The sequence below is a fragment of the Trichomonas vaginalis genome, chromosome V (assembly GCF_026262505.1).
Source record: "Trichomonas vaginalis G3 chromosome V, whole genome shotgun sequence".
NCBI classification, from domain to species: Eukaryota; Parabasalia; order Trichomonadida; family Trichomonadidae; genus Trichomonas; species Trichomonas vaginalis.
Genome location: NC_067207.1, coordinates 9,215,236 through 9,230,119, shown reverse-complemented (window position 1 = coordinate 9,230,119; position 14,884 = coordinate 9,215,236). Strand labels below are relative to the sequence as shown.

General features: G+C 32.8%; 4 protein-coding genes and 2 pseudogenes across 6 annotated transcripts, besides 6 other annotated features; 3 read left to right on the top strand and 3 right to left on the bottom strand.

Annotated features, from left to right (window-relative positions):
• Positions 1–638: 638 nt before the first annotated feature.
• Positions 639–771: a mobile genetic element.
• A 687-nt stretch (positions 772–1,458) lies between these two features.
• TVAGG3_0305000 (protein kinase protein) lies at positions 1,459–2,466 on the bottom strand (the record flags this gene model as incomplete). The annotated part of the gene is made up of 1 exon (XM_001325608.1): positions 1,459–2,466. The coding sequence occupies one exon, from the start codon at positions 2,464–2,466 to the stop codon at positions 1,459–1,461; it is 1,008 nt and encodes a 335-aa protein (XP_001325643.1).
• A 591-nt stretch (positions 2,467–3,057) lies between these two features.
• Positions 3,058–3,085: a terminal%2Cinverted (terminal inverted repeat of Mariner transposon ID:TVAGG3_0304980).
• Positions 3,058–4,247: a mobile genetic element.
• Positions 3,138–4,247, bottom strand: TVAGG3_0304990 (annotated as a pseudogene). Its single transcript has one exon. A coding segment is annotated over exon 1 (1,110 nt).
• A 1,301-nt stretch (positions 4,248–5,548) lies between these two features.
• Positions 5,549–7,782, top strand: TVAGG3_0304970 (uncharacterized protein; the record flags this gene model as incomplete). The annotated part of the gene is made up of 1 exon (XM_001325606.1): positions 6,036–7,385. The coding sequence occupies one exon, from the start codon at positions 6,036–6,038 to the stop codon at positions 7,383–7,385; it is 1,350 nt and encodes a 449-aa protein (XP_001325641.1).
• Positions 7,783–8,727: 945 nt separating this feature from the next.
• Positions 8,728–8,919: a mobile genetic element.
• Positions 8,920–9,404: 485 nt separating this feature from the next.
• Positions 9,405–9,505: a terminal%2Cinverted (terminal inverted repeat of Maverick-3 transposon ID:TVAGG3_0304750).
• Positions 9,405–14,884: part of a mobile genetic element that runs on past the window's edge.
• On the bottom strand, positions 9,515–10,399 carry TVAGG3_0304950 (uncharacterized protein; the record flags this gene model as incomplete). Its single annotated transcript, XM_001325605.1, has 1 exon — positions 9,515–10,399. The coding sequence occupies one exon, from the start codon at positions 10,397–10,399 to the stop codon at positions 9,515–9,517; it is 885 nt and encodes a 294-aa protein (XP_001325640.1).
• TVAGG3_0304940 lies at positions 12,283–13,059 on the top strand (annotated as a pseudogene). Its single transcript has one exon. A coding segment is annotated over exon 1 (777 nt).
• TVAGG3_0304930 (protein of unknown function, DUF4106 family) lies at positions 13,890–14,066 on the top strand (the record flags this gene model as incomplete). Its single annotated transcript, XM_051229643.1, has 1 exon — positions 13,890–14,066. The coding sequence occupies one exon, from the start codon at positions 13,890–13,892 to the stop codon at positions 14,064–14,066; it is 177 nt and encodes a 58-aa protein (XP_051099373.1).

Sequence of the window (14,884 nt, the reverse complement as noted above, 5' to 3'; positions counted from 1 at the left end):
TCCTAAAAATGAAAGCTCAAGGCAACTTCTTGTGATTGGTATTTTGAATTGATTTCTCAAATATTTGAAACATTTAATTGAGCCGTAATAACAACACGTTTCAAACAGATTTAACTGATTTCTTACACACAGAAAGCCATTAAAGTTGATGATATCACGAGGTAATATGTGTTTTACTGAGAGAGAAGCAAGTAATTTCGCATCATCATAGATGATTGATTTTAATAAGTCACTGATTTTGGATTTAGATTGCTTGTTTACTTGAATATTAAAATGCTTCTTTAGAGTATATACACCATTAGATGAAACATGTTCTTCGTGCAGATAAGAATTATTTTCTTAAATTTTTTGAATTAAAGTCAAATAGGACTTAATATATCGATTGTTTCCCTTTGCTGCGTTTGAAGTGGATTGAAGCAGGAAGGAAAATAATATTTATCGTCGATTTCTTTGAAAAATGCGTCGATCTAGCTTACACTTGATATTCCTAGCCCCCAGAGACTTAATGAATCTCAATAAATTTCCGGGTTTTACATGGGGCGCAAAAACGATTATTTAAAATTGAATCTGAGCATATTTTGTGCATTTGAAAAAGTTTGGAGTTGACTATTATAAATAATCAAAACCATTAATAAAGAATTTCTTTAATTGTGAAGTTCTCCAATTTCATTTCAAATTATGCAAAATATCAAGAGAATTACACTACAATATGCTACAGTTGTGATTTTCTGGCTCTTTGCTCACCAGAAAACAAGCAAATTGTTTATTGTGCTTATATTTCGAATACTCATATGATTTTTGCTTTCTCATATGGAAAATTGTTTTTTATGATTTAGCTATATGTAAAAATAGTTTTTTGTCTTCCCTTTCAATGAGATTGAACGAACTTTGGAGGAATATATTATAACGTAGCACATTTTTCCGGGTCCAGGAAATTTGACAGGTCCTGGCGGTTTTGATTCAATTTTTGAAGAGTGGGTTTGATTTTGATAAGAAAACAATATAAAACCGATTGTAAATTTTGTAGACTATTCAAAATTCCCCAAAAATTCATCAAAGACAATATTTCAAATATAAGTGTTTCTATGAACAATTGTTTGAAATAATACCCAGGACCCTCAAGAAAAAGTGGGATCCAAAAAAATATGCCACGTTATATACTTGTTTAATAGGGACGATAACATTAGCATATAATATAATGTGTATATTTAGTAAAATTAATATACATTTCAAGGCTAGATTTAGAGAAAAATTGATATCCTGATTTTTTGAGTGGCAATAATATTTGTAACTGTATATAGTATCCAGATAACACATTATTGTGTATTGTGAAGTTTACACTTTTTATACAAGTTATCAAAAATATTTTGCAATATCTTGCATAACCCATTATTTGGTACCATTTTTAATTGAATGAAACCTAGGCGACCCGCTCTTGAAGCTTTGCCTTTACGAAATTCAACATGACAGTCTTGTCTTGTTTGAATTAAGGATTTCAACTATTTCTTTCCAATTATTTCTGGCTGCATAATGAAGAGGGGTACATCCATCTTCATCTTCAGCATCGACATCTGCACCATTTGAAATAAGAATTTCTGCAGTTTCTTTCCTATTATTACTGGCTGCATAATGAAGAGGGGTACATCCATCTTCATCTTCAGCATCGACATCTGCACCATTTGAAATAAGAATTTCTGCAGTTTCTTTCCTATTATCTCTGGCTGCATGATGAAAAGGGGTACATCCGGTTTTAGTTTTAGCATTGATATCTGCACCATTTGAAATAAAATATTCTAAAAGTGATGAAAGATGGAAATTCGGAGAATAAACAAAACATGTGTTGATGTTATTTGTTTGATCCAAATAAACTAAAAATGATTGAAGATTGTTGTGTTTACAGCACAATTTTAAATTAATTTTTATGTTGTGTTCATTCATCAAAAATGTAACAAAATCAATATTGTGTGAAATAATTGCATATTCCATGCATTCATCATCTGGTTTTTGTACTTTCAAGCATTCATTTATAATTTCTTGATTTCCACCCAAAAACGAATATCTAAGACAATCTGGAGTGATTTTTGATTGAAATTGCGTTCTTAAGATCTTAAAATAATCAACAGATCCATGATAACAACATAATTCAAGTAACGAAATACCACTTTCTGAATATGGATATAATTCACTTTTTAATTTTTGATTTTTATCAAATTCTTCTCCTTCTGTAAAAATTACCAATGCAATTTTGTCATCATCCATAATAGATCTGTGAAGTGTTTTTTGTTCGTGAATATCAGATGAATAATGAGAATCTTCAAAATCGTTAAAAATTTTTGCATCGTTTTCATTCAATACTATACTGTATTCTTTGTAGAAAAGGTAATTAAAAACTCTGCTGATTTCGTTGACCTGATTTAGATGGCATTCGTCAACAATTTGTTTGACAATCGCTAAATATGACTTCATGAAGCGGTTGTTATAAATTGAAAGTTGAGATATTTTATTGATAATCTCACCAGGCGGAATTCGATAAGAGTCAATCAGGTTTTGTTTAATTTTTCTTCGTCATTTGTTTTCAGCCTGTACAAAGCATCGTAGACATCATTGTACCCTGTGAGGATCTCCATCAATTTGTCATAATGGGCTTGGTTAGTTTCTTCCTTGGACATCAACCAAAAATTTTAGATAAATTTCTCAAAACTCGATACACATTTTTACCGTCAGATTTTTCGTGAGACTACCTTTCTCGATACACATTTTTTTAGTCCAACTCGACTTTTTTCAAATTCAGAGACTTTAATTAGGAAAAAATATAAAAGCATTTAGTACATATTACTGATATGGGTTTAACTTTTTTTTTGAATAATAATTATGCATTTATTTCAATCCATGACATATAATAATAATAATCCATAGGATCGCAATTGCCAGAAAAACATTCACAGAAAGCTTTAACATATTTTATCACGATTTTCCAGATTTCACCAAAATTAATTTTTGGACGTGCTGTATTGACAATTGGTGCTTTATCTTTATCATCTTTCGTATTGACATCTATAGGGTGTCCAAAGGTGTGTTTAGCACAAACCTGAATACTGCGAATAGAAATAAACAAGTTACATATATATAAAGTTTATTTAAATATAATCACCATTGGATTCAATCACGCGTTCGCAGCGATCGATCCAGGCTTCAAAGACACGCTTTAAATCATCATGAGAAAATTGCTCAAATTGCTCTCTTACAAAATTTTCAAGATCATCTGGACTCGCGAATTCGCGTCCTTCAGCTCTCTTTTTTAGCGTGCCGAATAAATAAAAGTCAGAGGGTGCAATATCAGGTGAATAAATTGGGTTTGGAACAACTTTGACATTGTTTTCCACCAAGTAATTCATTACCTTATGACTTTTGTGAACTCTTGAATTATCAAAATGAATTGCAAACTTTTGTTTTTGTTGTTTGGATTTCTCAAACTCATCAGAATTGATAATTTGAGTAAGAACATTGTCAATTAGATACTGAGCATTCATCGTATTAGGTTTTTGAAGAATATCAATTGCGATGATGCCATTCACGCCCCAAAAAACCGACAACATCATCATTGGTGTGTCAATTTTTTTCTTCGGGAATGTTTGCGGATTTTCATCCTTCGGGATCCACATGATTTTGGCTTCTGTTGCATATTGAAACCAAGACTCGTCCCCTGTTACTAAAAAGCGAAACTTCTTGGATTGATACGCACCCAATATAGAGAGGAGCTCTTTCGAAGATTGGACTCTAGATTTTTTTTGAACTGAATTAAGGTTGTGCGGAACCCAACGTGTATACGCTAGTTTGTAGTTCAAATAATTGTGCAGATAATAACTGACTGTTGTACGTGGTATCTTTGTCATCTCCTCTATCCTTCTGAGTGATGCTCTTGGGTCTTCATCTAGCGCTTGAAGAATTGCTTTGATTTTTCTTTGATCCGGCGATTTTTTGTCAATTTTTATGATGGGCGCCTTTTTGTTCATGAAGTGATACATCCTAACATGATACGTTACAGTGGAATAGCTAGGAGCATCCATACCGAAGCATTTTACCAATGTCTCGTAGATTTTTTACAGTCTTTGCATTTTTTTGCAAGAGCGAGGATGTTTTCTTTATGATTCATTAAAAAAATGAAAAAAATCCCGCCAAAATTTCCCGCGAAACCGCCTCTTGTCTCAAAATTCATTTTATATTCCGGCATGGCGCCAAAATACAACTACATTTTTAGCTTTGGCAGTTGCTGCTTTCATGAGAGAATTTTCCCTGATCTTATCTACTGCATTTTTATTTGCACCATGAGAAATAAGTAGTTTTGCTACTTCTACACTATCAGCAAGAGATGCATACATTAGAGGAGTCTCATCACAATTATTTCTTGCTTCTATTTTTGCTCCATTCATAATAAGAATTTCTGCAATTCCTTCACAATTATATGTTGCTGCATGATGTAAAGAAGTATTTTTGGTTGCATCAGTTTCGTTGACATTTGCACCATGTGAAATAAGATATTCACAAAGAGATGAAATGGGAAAGTTGGTTGAATAAACTAATGAAGATTCGAAATTTTTTGTCTGATCTAAGTAAATCGAAAAGACTTCATAATTATGATAATCATTGCAATCTTGTATTTTTATTTCTACTTCATATCCTTTTTGTAGAAAATTAATCATATCAATATTGTGTGAAATAATTGCATATTTCATGCATTCTTCATCTGGTTTTTGCTCTTTCAAACTTTCAGTCATGATGTATGTATTTCCATTCATAATTGAAAATTGAAGGCAAAGAGGAGTAATTGGTGTTGCAAGCTCCTTTCTTAACAACATAAAACATTCAATAGATCCATAGTAACAACAAAGTTCAATTAAAGATAATCCATCCTCCGGGTTTGGGAAGAAACGACTTTTTATTGTTTGATTCTTATCAAAATTGTCTCCATCTATAATTGTTTTCAATTTTTCTTTGTCATCTTCCATAATTGCTTTGATAATTTCATTCTCTTGAAGGAAATCAAATGGATCCTTTTTATAGTATTCTTCATATGTTATGCAGTCAAAAAGATCTGAAAACGACTTATTCAAATTTGGTTGAAATTCGATATAAATTTTTCTGAATATATCACAGTATGCTTTAATGTATCGATTATTATATCTCGCTGCTGTATTTAACATCATAAGAATGCGTGATGAAAAATGATTCTTTGTTTTGAATATTATTTCCCTGCATTTTATATAAATTTGTTTAGTAACATCGCAATCCATTGTCCGTAATTTGAATATTGCATTTGATAAATCATTATAATCTTTACCTATTTCCATAAGTTCATTAAATATACTCATTCGAAAAAAATTGGAAATTTAATAAATTAATTCAAAAAATTTGAATAATGACAATGAAATTTTTATGATAAATTCAATTTTTCAAATTTTTCATTGATGCATATTATGTTTTATATCAAAAATGTTACTGAATTTGAAATTTTCACGTTTTTTTTTAAATCGTTCCTTATTAATGAATTCTAGAGTTATTAAAACATGAATGATATAGAAAGTACCCATAAACACCATTATACATATGTTTGCCAACTTACGCACATGCATCATCCATGATATCCTATTAAATTTTCTTTTTGTTAACAAGATTGAAGCAAGCACTCCCAATAGTGGTTGTATCAAGTTCATTTGATGTTCTAGAATGCTTTGCAGCTCTATTTCAGGAATTACAAGAAGATGCTCCATACAGGACCAGAAAGCCGAAATTTTGAGTCCATTGAGAAATAATTTAAAAATTAGTCATGCAAACAATATAGGAGTATATTTTTATTATGATAAAGAGTTATTAGAAAATATTTTCTAATTCAGCTTCGCCATGGAACCAAGTACCGGTCCATTAAAAAGGCTGCTTGTTAATATTTAAACTATTACTTAAATGTGCATCCATTTGCACATTAATTAAGATTCAAACTCTGGAAACCTAAACGTAAATAGTTATCATTGAAAAAAATTATGGATGAGTCTGTAGATCTTTCCCAACTAGTTATTACAGGGAAATGTGGACTCCTCGTTGCTTTAAAGCACCCACAATTTGAAACATTATGGAATCAAAGAAATATCAATCTCATTGCTTTTATTATTGAATATTATGATGGGATTATTACATTCGGATTTCGAATTAAGAAAGTAGAACCTATCATTCAGCAAAGGTGCGAAATGATTATTTGTCCAAATGACTACAATGTTAAGAAAATTTTATTAAAAGATACAAAATTGTCAAAATTCGTTCTTAAATTTGCATTTCATATATCAGAATACTCCAGCGAAACTATCGAAACATACTTTAGATTACTTCCTAATATTATTTTTAACGCATATGATGCTTTTACTCCTATCTTCTCAAGCCATTCATATTTCGAGAAAATTATACAGAACATAGATAGAGAATGCGTTTTTGAGTTCGTGAAAGACTTTATTGTTCGCGAAGACGAATCAGTTGTGCATTTTCTTGATAGATTTGACATTTTCAAGCTAATTACAGCAGAATGCTATCCAAATAGCGAGAAATCCTATAAGTACAGAAAATTATATGCGATGGTGTTAACCACTAAAGTAGATACATCTAGAGCTTTAGATCAATTACTTGAAACTAGCTATTACACTCCAATAATTCAAAATGAAATAGCAACTTCAGATGACGGATCATGGGAAATGCTATTTCGCTTATCAGCACTTACAAATCTTGTTCCTGCCGCTCAAGAAATTACAGAAGCCATAATTAGAGAGAAAGACACAATTTCTAAGATAGCATTTTCAAAGAGTCCGGTTGCTCCATATGCCCTTGGTATTGTAATCCAAATTTCTTGCGCAAACAAAGAATTAAATGATCAATCCAAAAAAGCTTTGAATATTATACTTTCGAACTTCTTTAGTGGTAATCCAACACCTAAGTTCTACTCAGTTACTAAAGTTTCAATCCAATCTTTAAGAAATGCTGGATTATTATCTGAAGAAATTTTACAAAAGACAAAGCTTTGTAATAGAGTTATTAAAGCTAGCCATTTAAAGAACAAACAGAGTTTTGAGTATTGGAGCAGCCTTTCTGATGTTTCCGGAGAATTACAGATGGTTTCAAGGGATATCGTTGCTGAAGAGACCTGGGACGAAGTATTACATAATATACAGGACCATATGTCTCGCGGAGTCAATGTAAATTCATCATTTTCAAGATGGTGGATTTATCTTTTAATTATATTAGTTGGATTGATAATTATTGGTCTTATGATATACTTCGGGATATATTATGATAGAGATGACTACTTCTTTACGGATTCTGACTTTGATGCCGCATCAGATCTTTAGTTTGTTCTGTATTTTCGTTTTGTATTTATTAAACTTTGTTTTTAATTATTTTTGTTGTACATTTTCTTGACATTCGCATAATTATATCTGAACAATTTCAAAATCAAATTTTATTTGATTCGATTTACATGAATCGGCATTAAACTATGGCATTCCAAACGGGAACCGCGGTTGGTTACCATGGATTTCCGTCACCGGTCACATTTTAAAGATTTTTAAAGCCTTATAAAAATATGCTTTGTAAATCATTTTTTGTAAATCGGCAAAAATTTGGTAATTTTCTTCAACTAATAAATCTGCGAATAGCATTTATAATACAAGAACAATCTTTTAAAATGCGTTTGATTCATTTTTGTATAATTTCATATAGGCACATATATTCTTCCGGGACTTTCCGTGATTTTACCGTAAAATCATTAGTTTACACCAATTTTTCCGTATTTTGAATAGTTTACTGCACTTTTTCCGTAAAATTGAGTTACGGGAATCCGCAAAATTTCCGGACCTCATTTTTCATAGAATATAATAATAATATTTGATAAAAAGATATATTATTTATATTTTTGATTTTTGAATTACGGAAAAAGTGAATTGATAACTTGATTTTTTTATATGGTTAATTTTTCAAATGATATTATGAAGATCTAAAATATTAAAAGTAAAAAATTGAATTACGGAAAAAGTGAGGTCAAAAGTGAAATAAATTTGCAGAACAATTTTCATTGAAATAAGACATTGAGTATCACACTTTAGTGAATCAACATCTATAAGAATGAAGTGTTTTGAAGCTGAAATAATATTGAATAGAAATTAATTTTTTCTGAAATTTTGAATGAAATTATGGGAAATAAAAAAATTACTAAATATTGTATTCATACAAATATATTATTTTAAAGGAAAAATAGATGCTGATAGAAACGATGAAAAATTTTGAAAACTTTACAATTAATTTATGTTCGTTAACCACAGAGCTTGCAATCCAAAGCTCACGTTAGACTACAAGAGTCATGAAGTCTCATACTAAGGGATATCCAACATATATTTTAATAATCTAATGTTTGTGACAAATATTCAACATAAAATTAAGTTTTCGTTTCGTTACAAGGCATTCATACTTTGGAGATATCATATTTAATGTACAGAAAAGTTAATATTAAACAATACATGCTAAAGAATTAATAAATAAGATAATAAAATAAATTTATACGTAATTACTTTCATTTAATATGCTTTATGCTGTATAATATTGATTAAGAGGCATTAAAAGGTTCCATAGTCTGCTTTTATAGGCAAGATTTTTGATAAAAATTTAAAATTTTGAAAAATGATGAGAAAAGGAAAAAAAAGGTAAATGAGAGCAAGAGGAGGGAAAAAAAGAAAAAGAAAAGAAAGGGAAGGGAAAAATAAAAGAAAGAAGGACATATAAAAATTTAGATGCGCATTCTTAATGCCGAGGCGGCTTGCCGCCGAGGCGCGATTTTTTTAGGCCTCTACGGTAACCCGGCAATGTTTTTTTAAATCTTGTACAGCCCTACATTAAACATATAAGACTTATAGGTATTACTATTTATGGCTCTTAACTTCTAATAAAATACTATTGTTGAAAAATAATAAGAATTTTCACTTGTTTTCTAATGTTTTTATACTAATTCCGATAGACCCATTTGATTGGTCAGAATTCGGTTCGAAAATCATTCTGACGATTTTTGAATTGACCGATATTTATTTTTCAGAAATTTTTCAAGTCACTTTTTAAAATTGTTTAATCCGACATTATTTATGCAGAGATATTGTCTTGCATTGATCGATGAGCTAGAGAGTAAAAAAATATTTATTTCAAACGGACAATCATGCGATTTGTAATCAAAAATTGAAAACTGTCAGAGATCAGCCCAAAATTTTTCCCCTCAATTTTCAGTCTCTTATATGTTGAGTACAATTCAATTTTTGAGGTGTCAAATTGAAAATCTGTCAAGGATTCTAAAAAAAAAAAAAAAAAAAAAAAAAAAAAAAAAAAAAAAAAAAAAAAAAAAAAAAAAAAAAAAAAAAGGTAGTGGGGCTTCCAGGCGCGTTGCGCCCTCTAGCCCCGAAGATGTTTAGTATAAATGAAGTTTTTATTCGGAAAATTGTTAGTCTTCTGGTGTGAATTCGGAGGACTCTTCGTGTTTCTCTTCTTCGTGTTTCTCTTCTTCTTCCTCTTCCATTGCTTCTGGGAAGAAGTCTTCTTCTGGGTCGAAAACATTATATAATGTGTAATTGAATGACACATTATATCTTTGTTTGAGTTCGCTCTTGACAAAGAACTTAGTTCCAGGAATACAGAAGACTTCTGTGCGTTGGAAAAGCTGATGTCCTGGAACAAATTTGGCAATTAGAGACTTCTTTTTTCCGAATTGTTCAGGAGTTTTCATGACGACAGTAACAACATCTCCATCTGCGAGGTCTTGTTCTTGTTCGGAAAGGTAAAGAGCAATGATATGAATAGTTGCTGCGTTGAATTCGAGAAAGTCGAATTCAAATTGTGTTGTCGTATAGCATTCAAACCATTTTGTACAGTTGTCTCCGAACTCGTCAACGTATTCATCTTGGTCATATCCGTAACTAAAGACTTGGAATTCGGCAATTGTCTTGTCGAATGACCGTTGGATGTTACGAGGAAGATTTTGACGAACTTGGTATAAAGTTCTCAACATTATAAGCTTAGTAAATGTTGGAAAATACTGAACTAAGACATCGCTAAGCTCAATTGGACTTGGAATTGTCTTAGTAAGTTCAATTGAACTAGCAATTGCTTTGTTCAGAACTTCACAGAACTGAGTATTGTATGTAGCGTCTGGTTGTGTATTTTCTTCGGCGTCTTTGAGATATTTAGAGCAAATTTGTTGAAGAATTTCTCTTAATTCGCTGTTAGACTTTTTGGTGGTTATTCTAACCGCTGTGCCGGTTCTTGGAGGTTGTGGGGCTTTGGCTTTGGTTAGCGGTTGAGAATTGTTGTTAACAGTGTTGGCTTCCATTATGAAAAATGAACTGTTTTTTCGGACTACTCATAGAAAAGTTTAAAATAAACCGTTTTCGTCAACGGTAACCCCCTCTATTTTTTTATTTTATTTAATAGTTACCGTTGGCAACCGTTCCATCTCAAATATTGAAATGAACTATAACGTTTTTTGTTTTCTATATATACTTTTTTTTGTCCAACGGTAAAACTTTTTACACAACGGTTTTTGAGAGTCGTCGCCGTTGACTTTTTTGTAGAGCACTCAAAATAGTATAACTTTGTCCGGACAAGTAAGGGTCTATCGTCGCTACAGGAAAAGTTACAGGCGTTCCAAGGAAGTATACTTTGAGAAGCCTTTTCCCCTTATAGAATTAGATAGGACGGTTATTTTACAAAAACTGACAACACTTTGACCGAGTAGTTTTTTGTGCTGAAAAAAAAAGTGTCATATAAACATCTGTCAAAAGCCGCTTTTAACTTCACTTAAAATGCCACGTAAGCTACGTAAGAATATACGTAAGAGGAAGGAGCATTGAAACATCCAATAGTAAAACTGACACCACAACAACAGTTGCAACAACAAATGCTGAATGACCCCACTATGTTGCAACAAATGTCAAGCAATCCTATGCTCTTAAACCGAGTTCTTGGTGCACAGAGTGGAGGTTTAAGAGCGGCACTTTTAGCGAAAATGGCAGGCTATGGTGGAGCTGCAGACGGAACAGCTATAACCCTCAAAGTCAAATGAATTTGAGTTCACTCAAAAATCAAATAACAGATGTCAAAAAGTCAAACATAGACATACAGAAGCAATAAGTGAAAACGAAAAAGAAACTAGAATTATGACAGACACACAAAGAAACTCAATGAGTTAAACGTAGAGAAAAAGAAGAAAGAAGAACAACTGAAAGAACTAAGTACAGAGGAATATGCGAAAAAAGTGTCAGAAAAAGCAAGCAGAAGTAGCAAAAATGGAACAAGATGTTATAAATTTGAAAAACCATACTACTCAATATAAAATACTGAAAGATGAAGAGATAAAACAAAAAGCCCTGAAGACATATATGGATAGCGATGAGTATAAAAAAGAAGTTGAAGCAAATGTAAAGGCAGAAAAACTTTTACAGTTGCAAAACCAAACCGTACAGTAATAAAACTTAGCACAAGAAAGTAAAAATAACGACGCAGCCATGCAAAAGGCAATGAAAAGCGCAGAATATATAAAAGCTAACAATGACTGGTTAGATGCCCAAGCCAACGCTAAAGCAGCCCAACTCATAGGGTCAATAAGGACAAAAAACAAGCGGATGAAAGACAGTTCAAATGAAGCTTTAACAAATGCTGACTTTAAGAAACGCCTTCGAAGCTCTTCATAGTAAGGTGAAACAAGTGAACGACTTTCTCATCTGGAAAGAAACTGAAGTCTGAAGGTTTCGACAAAGAGTTAAAAGAAGTAGCACAAAATATGACGAAAATAACAGATGCAGCAAGAGACAGGCAGTTCAAAGTGCCTATGACGCCGTTAGAGCAACTGTTGTGAAAGTCAAGAAAAAGAGTTACAACAGACCAAAACAGACCTAGTAAATGCTTTCTTAAAAACGAAAAGTCAGGTAGGACATTACGCTGCAGATGGAACATATGTGCCAGCTGGTGGAACTTATATACCACCAAACCCTCCAAGAGAAGCACCTGCACCAGGACTACCTAGAACATTTACATCGTCACATGGACACAGACACAGGCATGCACACAACCAGCACAACAACCACCTCCACACCAGCACAACAACCACACAACAACCAGCACAGCAACCAACAGTTCAAAACCCTACAACAACAACCACAAACAGAGCAAGGACATAAAAGAAGTAGAGAACAAGGAAACCAAGAATTCTTAAAAATGCTTAAAGAAGAGTGTGGTTTCCCAGATACTGTTGACTTTAGTGACAGATATAAAGAAGCTATTGAAAGTTCAAGGAAGGAAATACTGACCCGAACCTATTTAGCTTTATGGCTCAGCACCAAAACGGATATAATCTCAAACCTGGAAAATACAAGCTCGCTAAGGGATATGATTTAATAGCATATCATCCAAATGACATGGATGAATTTACTCCGAGATATTTGATGTCAGAGCTAAATGACAATTCAACTTTCGTCATGAAACGCGTAAAAAATAGAGACGGAACGAAAGAACAAAAGCTTATGAATGCGGATGACGTAGATAGGGAAATTGTTAAAAACGGTCTCGGAATATATGAAATGCCAGCAGATGAGGTACAAGAAACTCCACAGGAAGAAATAGTTCAGATACAACCAGACATGGAAGAAATAGTTCAGCAACAACAGCTAGAAGAGCCTGAAGGAAACGAACAAGTCACTCCTTTGGAAACTAACTTCACAGAACTAGATGAAGATTTGGAACAGCCGAAAAATCTTGACCCTCAACAAGAGTATGAGGTGAATATGGAATCTTTCCAAGAGTCTAAAAAAAATTCGGCTGACATAGTAGAAGAATATCGAAAAATGTTTGCCGACATACAAAAGACTCCAACACCAGATGAAAATATTCAGCATAGAATAGAAGTACTGAAAGAAAATGTACACAAATACAACAACCCTTTTTACTTACGAGCATTTAACGTTCAATCTTCGGATGAACTCGGTGAAATAAAAGGTTAAATTTCAAGAAAACATATAGAAATGAAACATTGTTTAAAGTTCATTCAGAACCTAGCCCAAGATGGAAACAAACCTACTTTTGTTTCTGCAGACGATGGAACTACAATGAGATGGGGTCATAAAGCTAATCCAGATAGGTGGTTCATAAACTTACAACCTCAATTCCAAGAAGTTGTAGACGCAATGGAAGTGAATGGTGAACCAGATGTAGCTGGTATTTTAAGCGCGGCTTTAATGCCATTGAAAGATATGAAACATGCAGATATTTTGGACCAGTATGAAATGAACATGGCTGATGGAAATATAACACCTGACGTTCTAGAACATTTATCTCAAAGAACTACACAGAACCATAGAGATGGTATATTTGGTGAAGAGTTTAGAAAGAAAGTTAGGGAGAGCGAAGGAAGAGAACCTATTGTACATGACCTTGCAAACGAAAGTTTACAAAATGTCATAAAAACTTACTTTGCAGACAATGAACCGAGAAGGGATGAATATTTAAGAAAACTCAAATGGACAGTACCAAATGAAATGTTAGTATTGAAAAACATGTTCCTTGACAAAATAAAACCAACTACAGAAATAAACGACGCAAGACTGAAAGATTGGGTAAAAGCTTTCCCATTCACAAAAGATATTTGGTAACATGGAAAGAAAACCAGAATGGCTACAAAAACATATATTTGGAAACGAGCATTATTCCATATGGACAGGCACTGTTTGAAGAGCTTGAACCAAACTCAGGAAAGAGTCATGCAAACAATACGCGAAGACTCAAATACAAACTATGACAAAATCTTTCTAGGATATAGGTTACCTGAGATGGGCGACCAGAGCCAAAAGGCAAAAAGGACATGGGAAATTTGCAACATACTAGATGAACATAATGCAAAGATGCAACAACTTCAAGCAGAGGGCAATGAAGGAAAAAGAAGAGTTAAAAACTCAGTCAGGAAGAAAGTAAAGCTTGGTCCACGTGGGTTCTATTATGACATATAAATCCAACTATTCTATATTTTTACTCATATGAAATGTACGCCGCTCAGAATATAACGCCAACAGTTTTGGATGCTATGAATGGAAATGTTTCCGAATGGTATAACGAATGCGACAATGCCATTAGAAGGTCAGAAATAGTTCCTGGAACTTACGAATATACAACTGCTGTTTCTTATGGAAACGTAGGTGAGTTTGGAGAAGGTTCTTCAACAACAGTAGATATTGCTTGCGACAGGTTTCATATAATTTCTATTGACAACTCTTTCTTATACGTGGAACAAGACATTGAAATAAAACCTTCTGCCAAGTTGTCTGACAAGAAAGGTTGCAATGGAATTTTCTATGTCGGATACCAATATGCTCCAGAAGTTTTCATGGGATATAAGATATATTCTAACTCTGACTTAGTTCAAACAGTAACATGGGCAAACTATGAATGGTTCGCTTTGAGAAACTCAGTACAACCACAAGCTAGAGAACAAACAGACCAGTATGCAACTATTGAGAAAATAAGAAGACTTGACCCTAACGTTCCAGGAGTTTATGTTAACCTTTCTGGTTCAGATGGAAATGCTGTCACTAAAGTAAAACTGAAACTTAGAGTTCCTTTGTCATCTTTCCTCATCTTCAGGTTTTTAAGATACTTGCCAAACTGGGCAGGAAAAATTTCTATCGAACTTACTCCAAGCAAAAATAACTTAGTCATTGCACCAACACAAGACCCATTCACTCTTACAGACGTAAAGGGAACAAATAAAACGTCATTCGCCGAATTTTGCAAAGACAAAGTTGACTTAGACTTTGGTTTCTCAAACCTC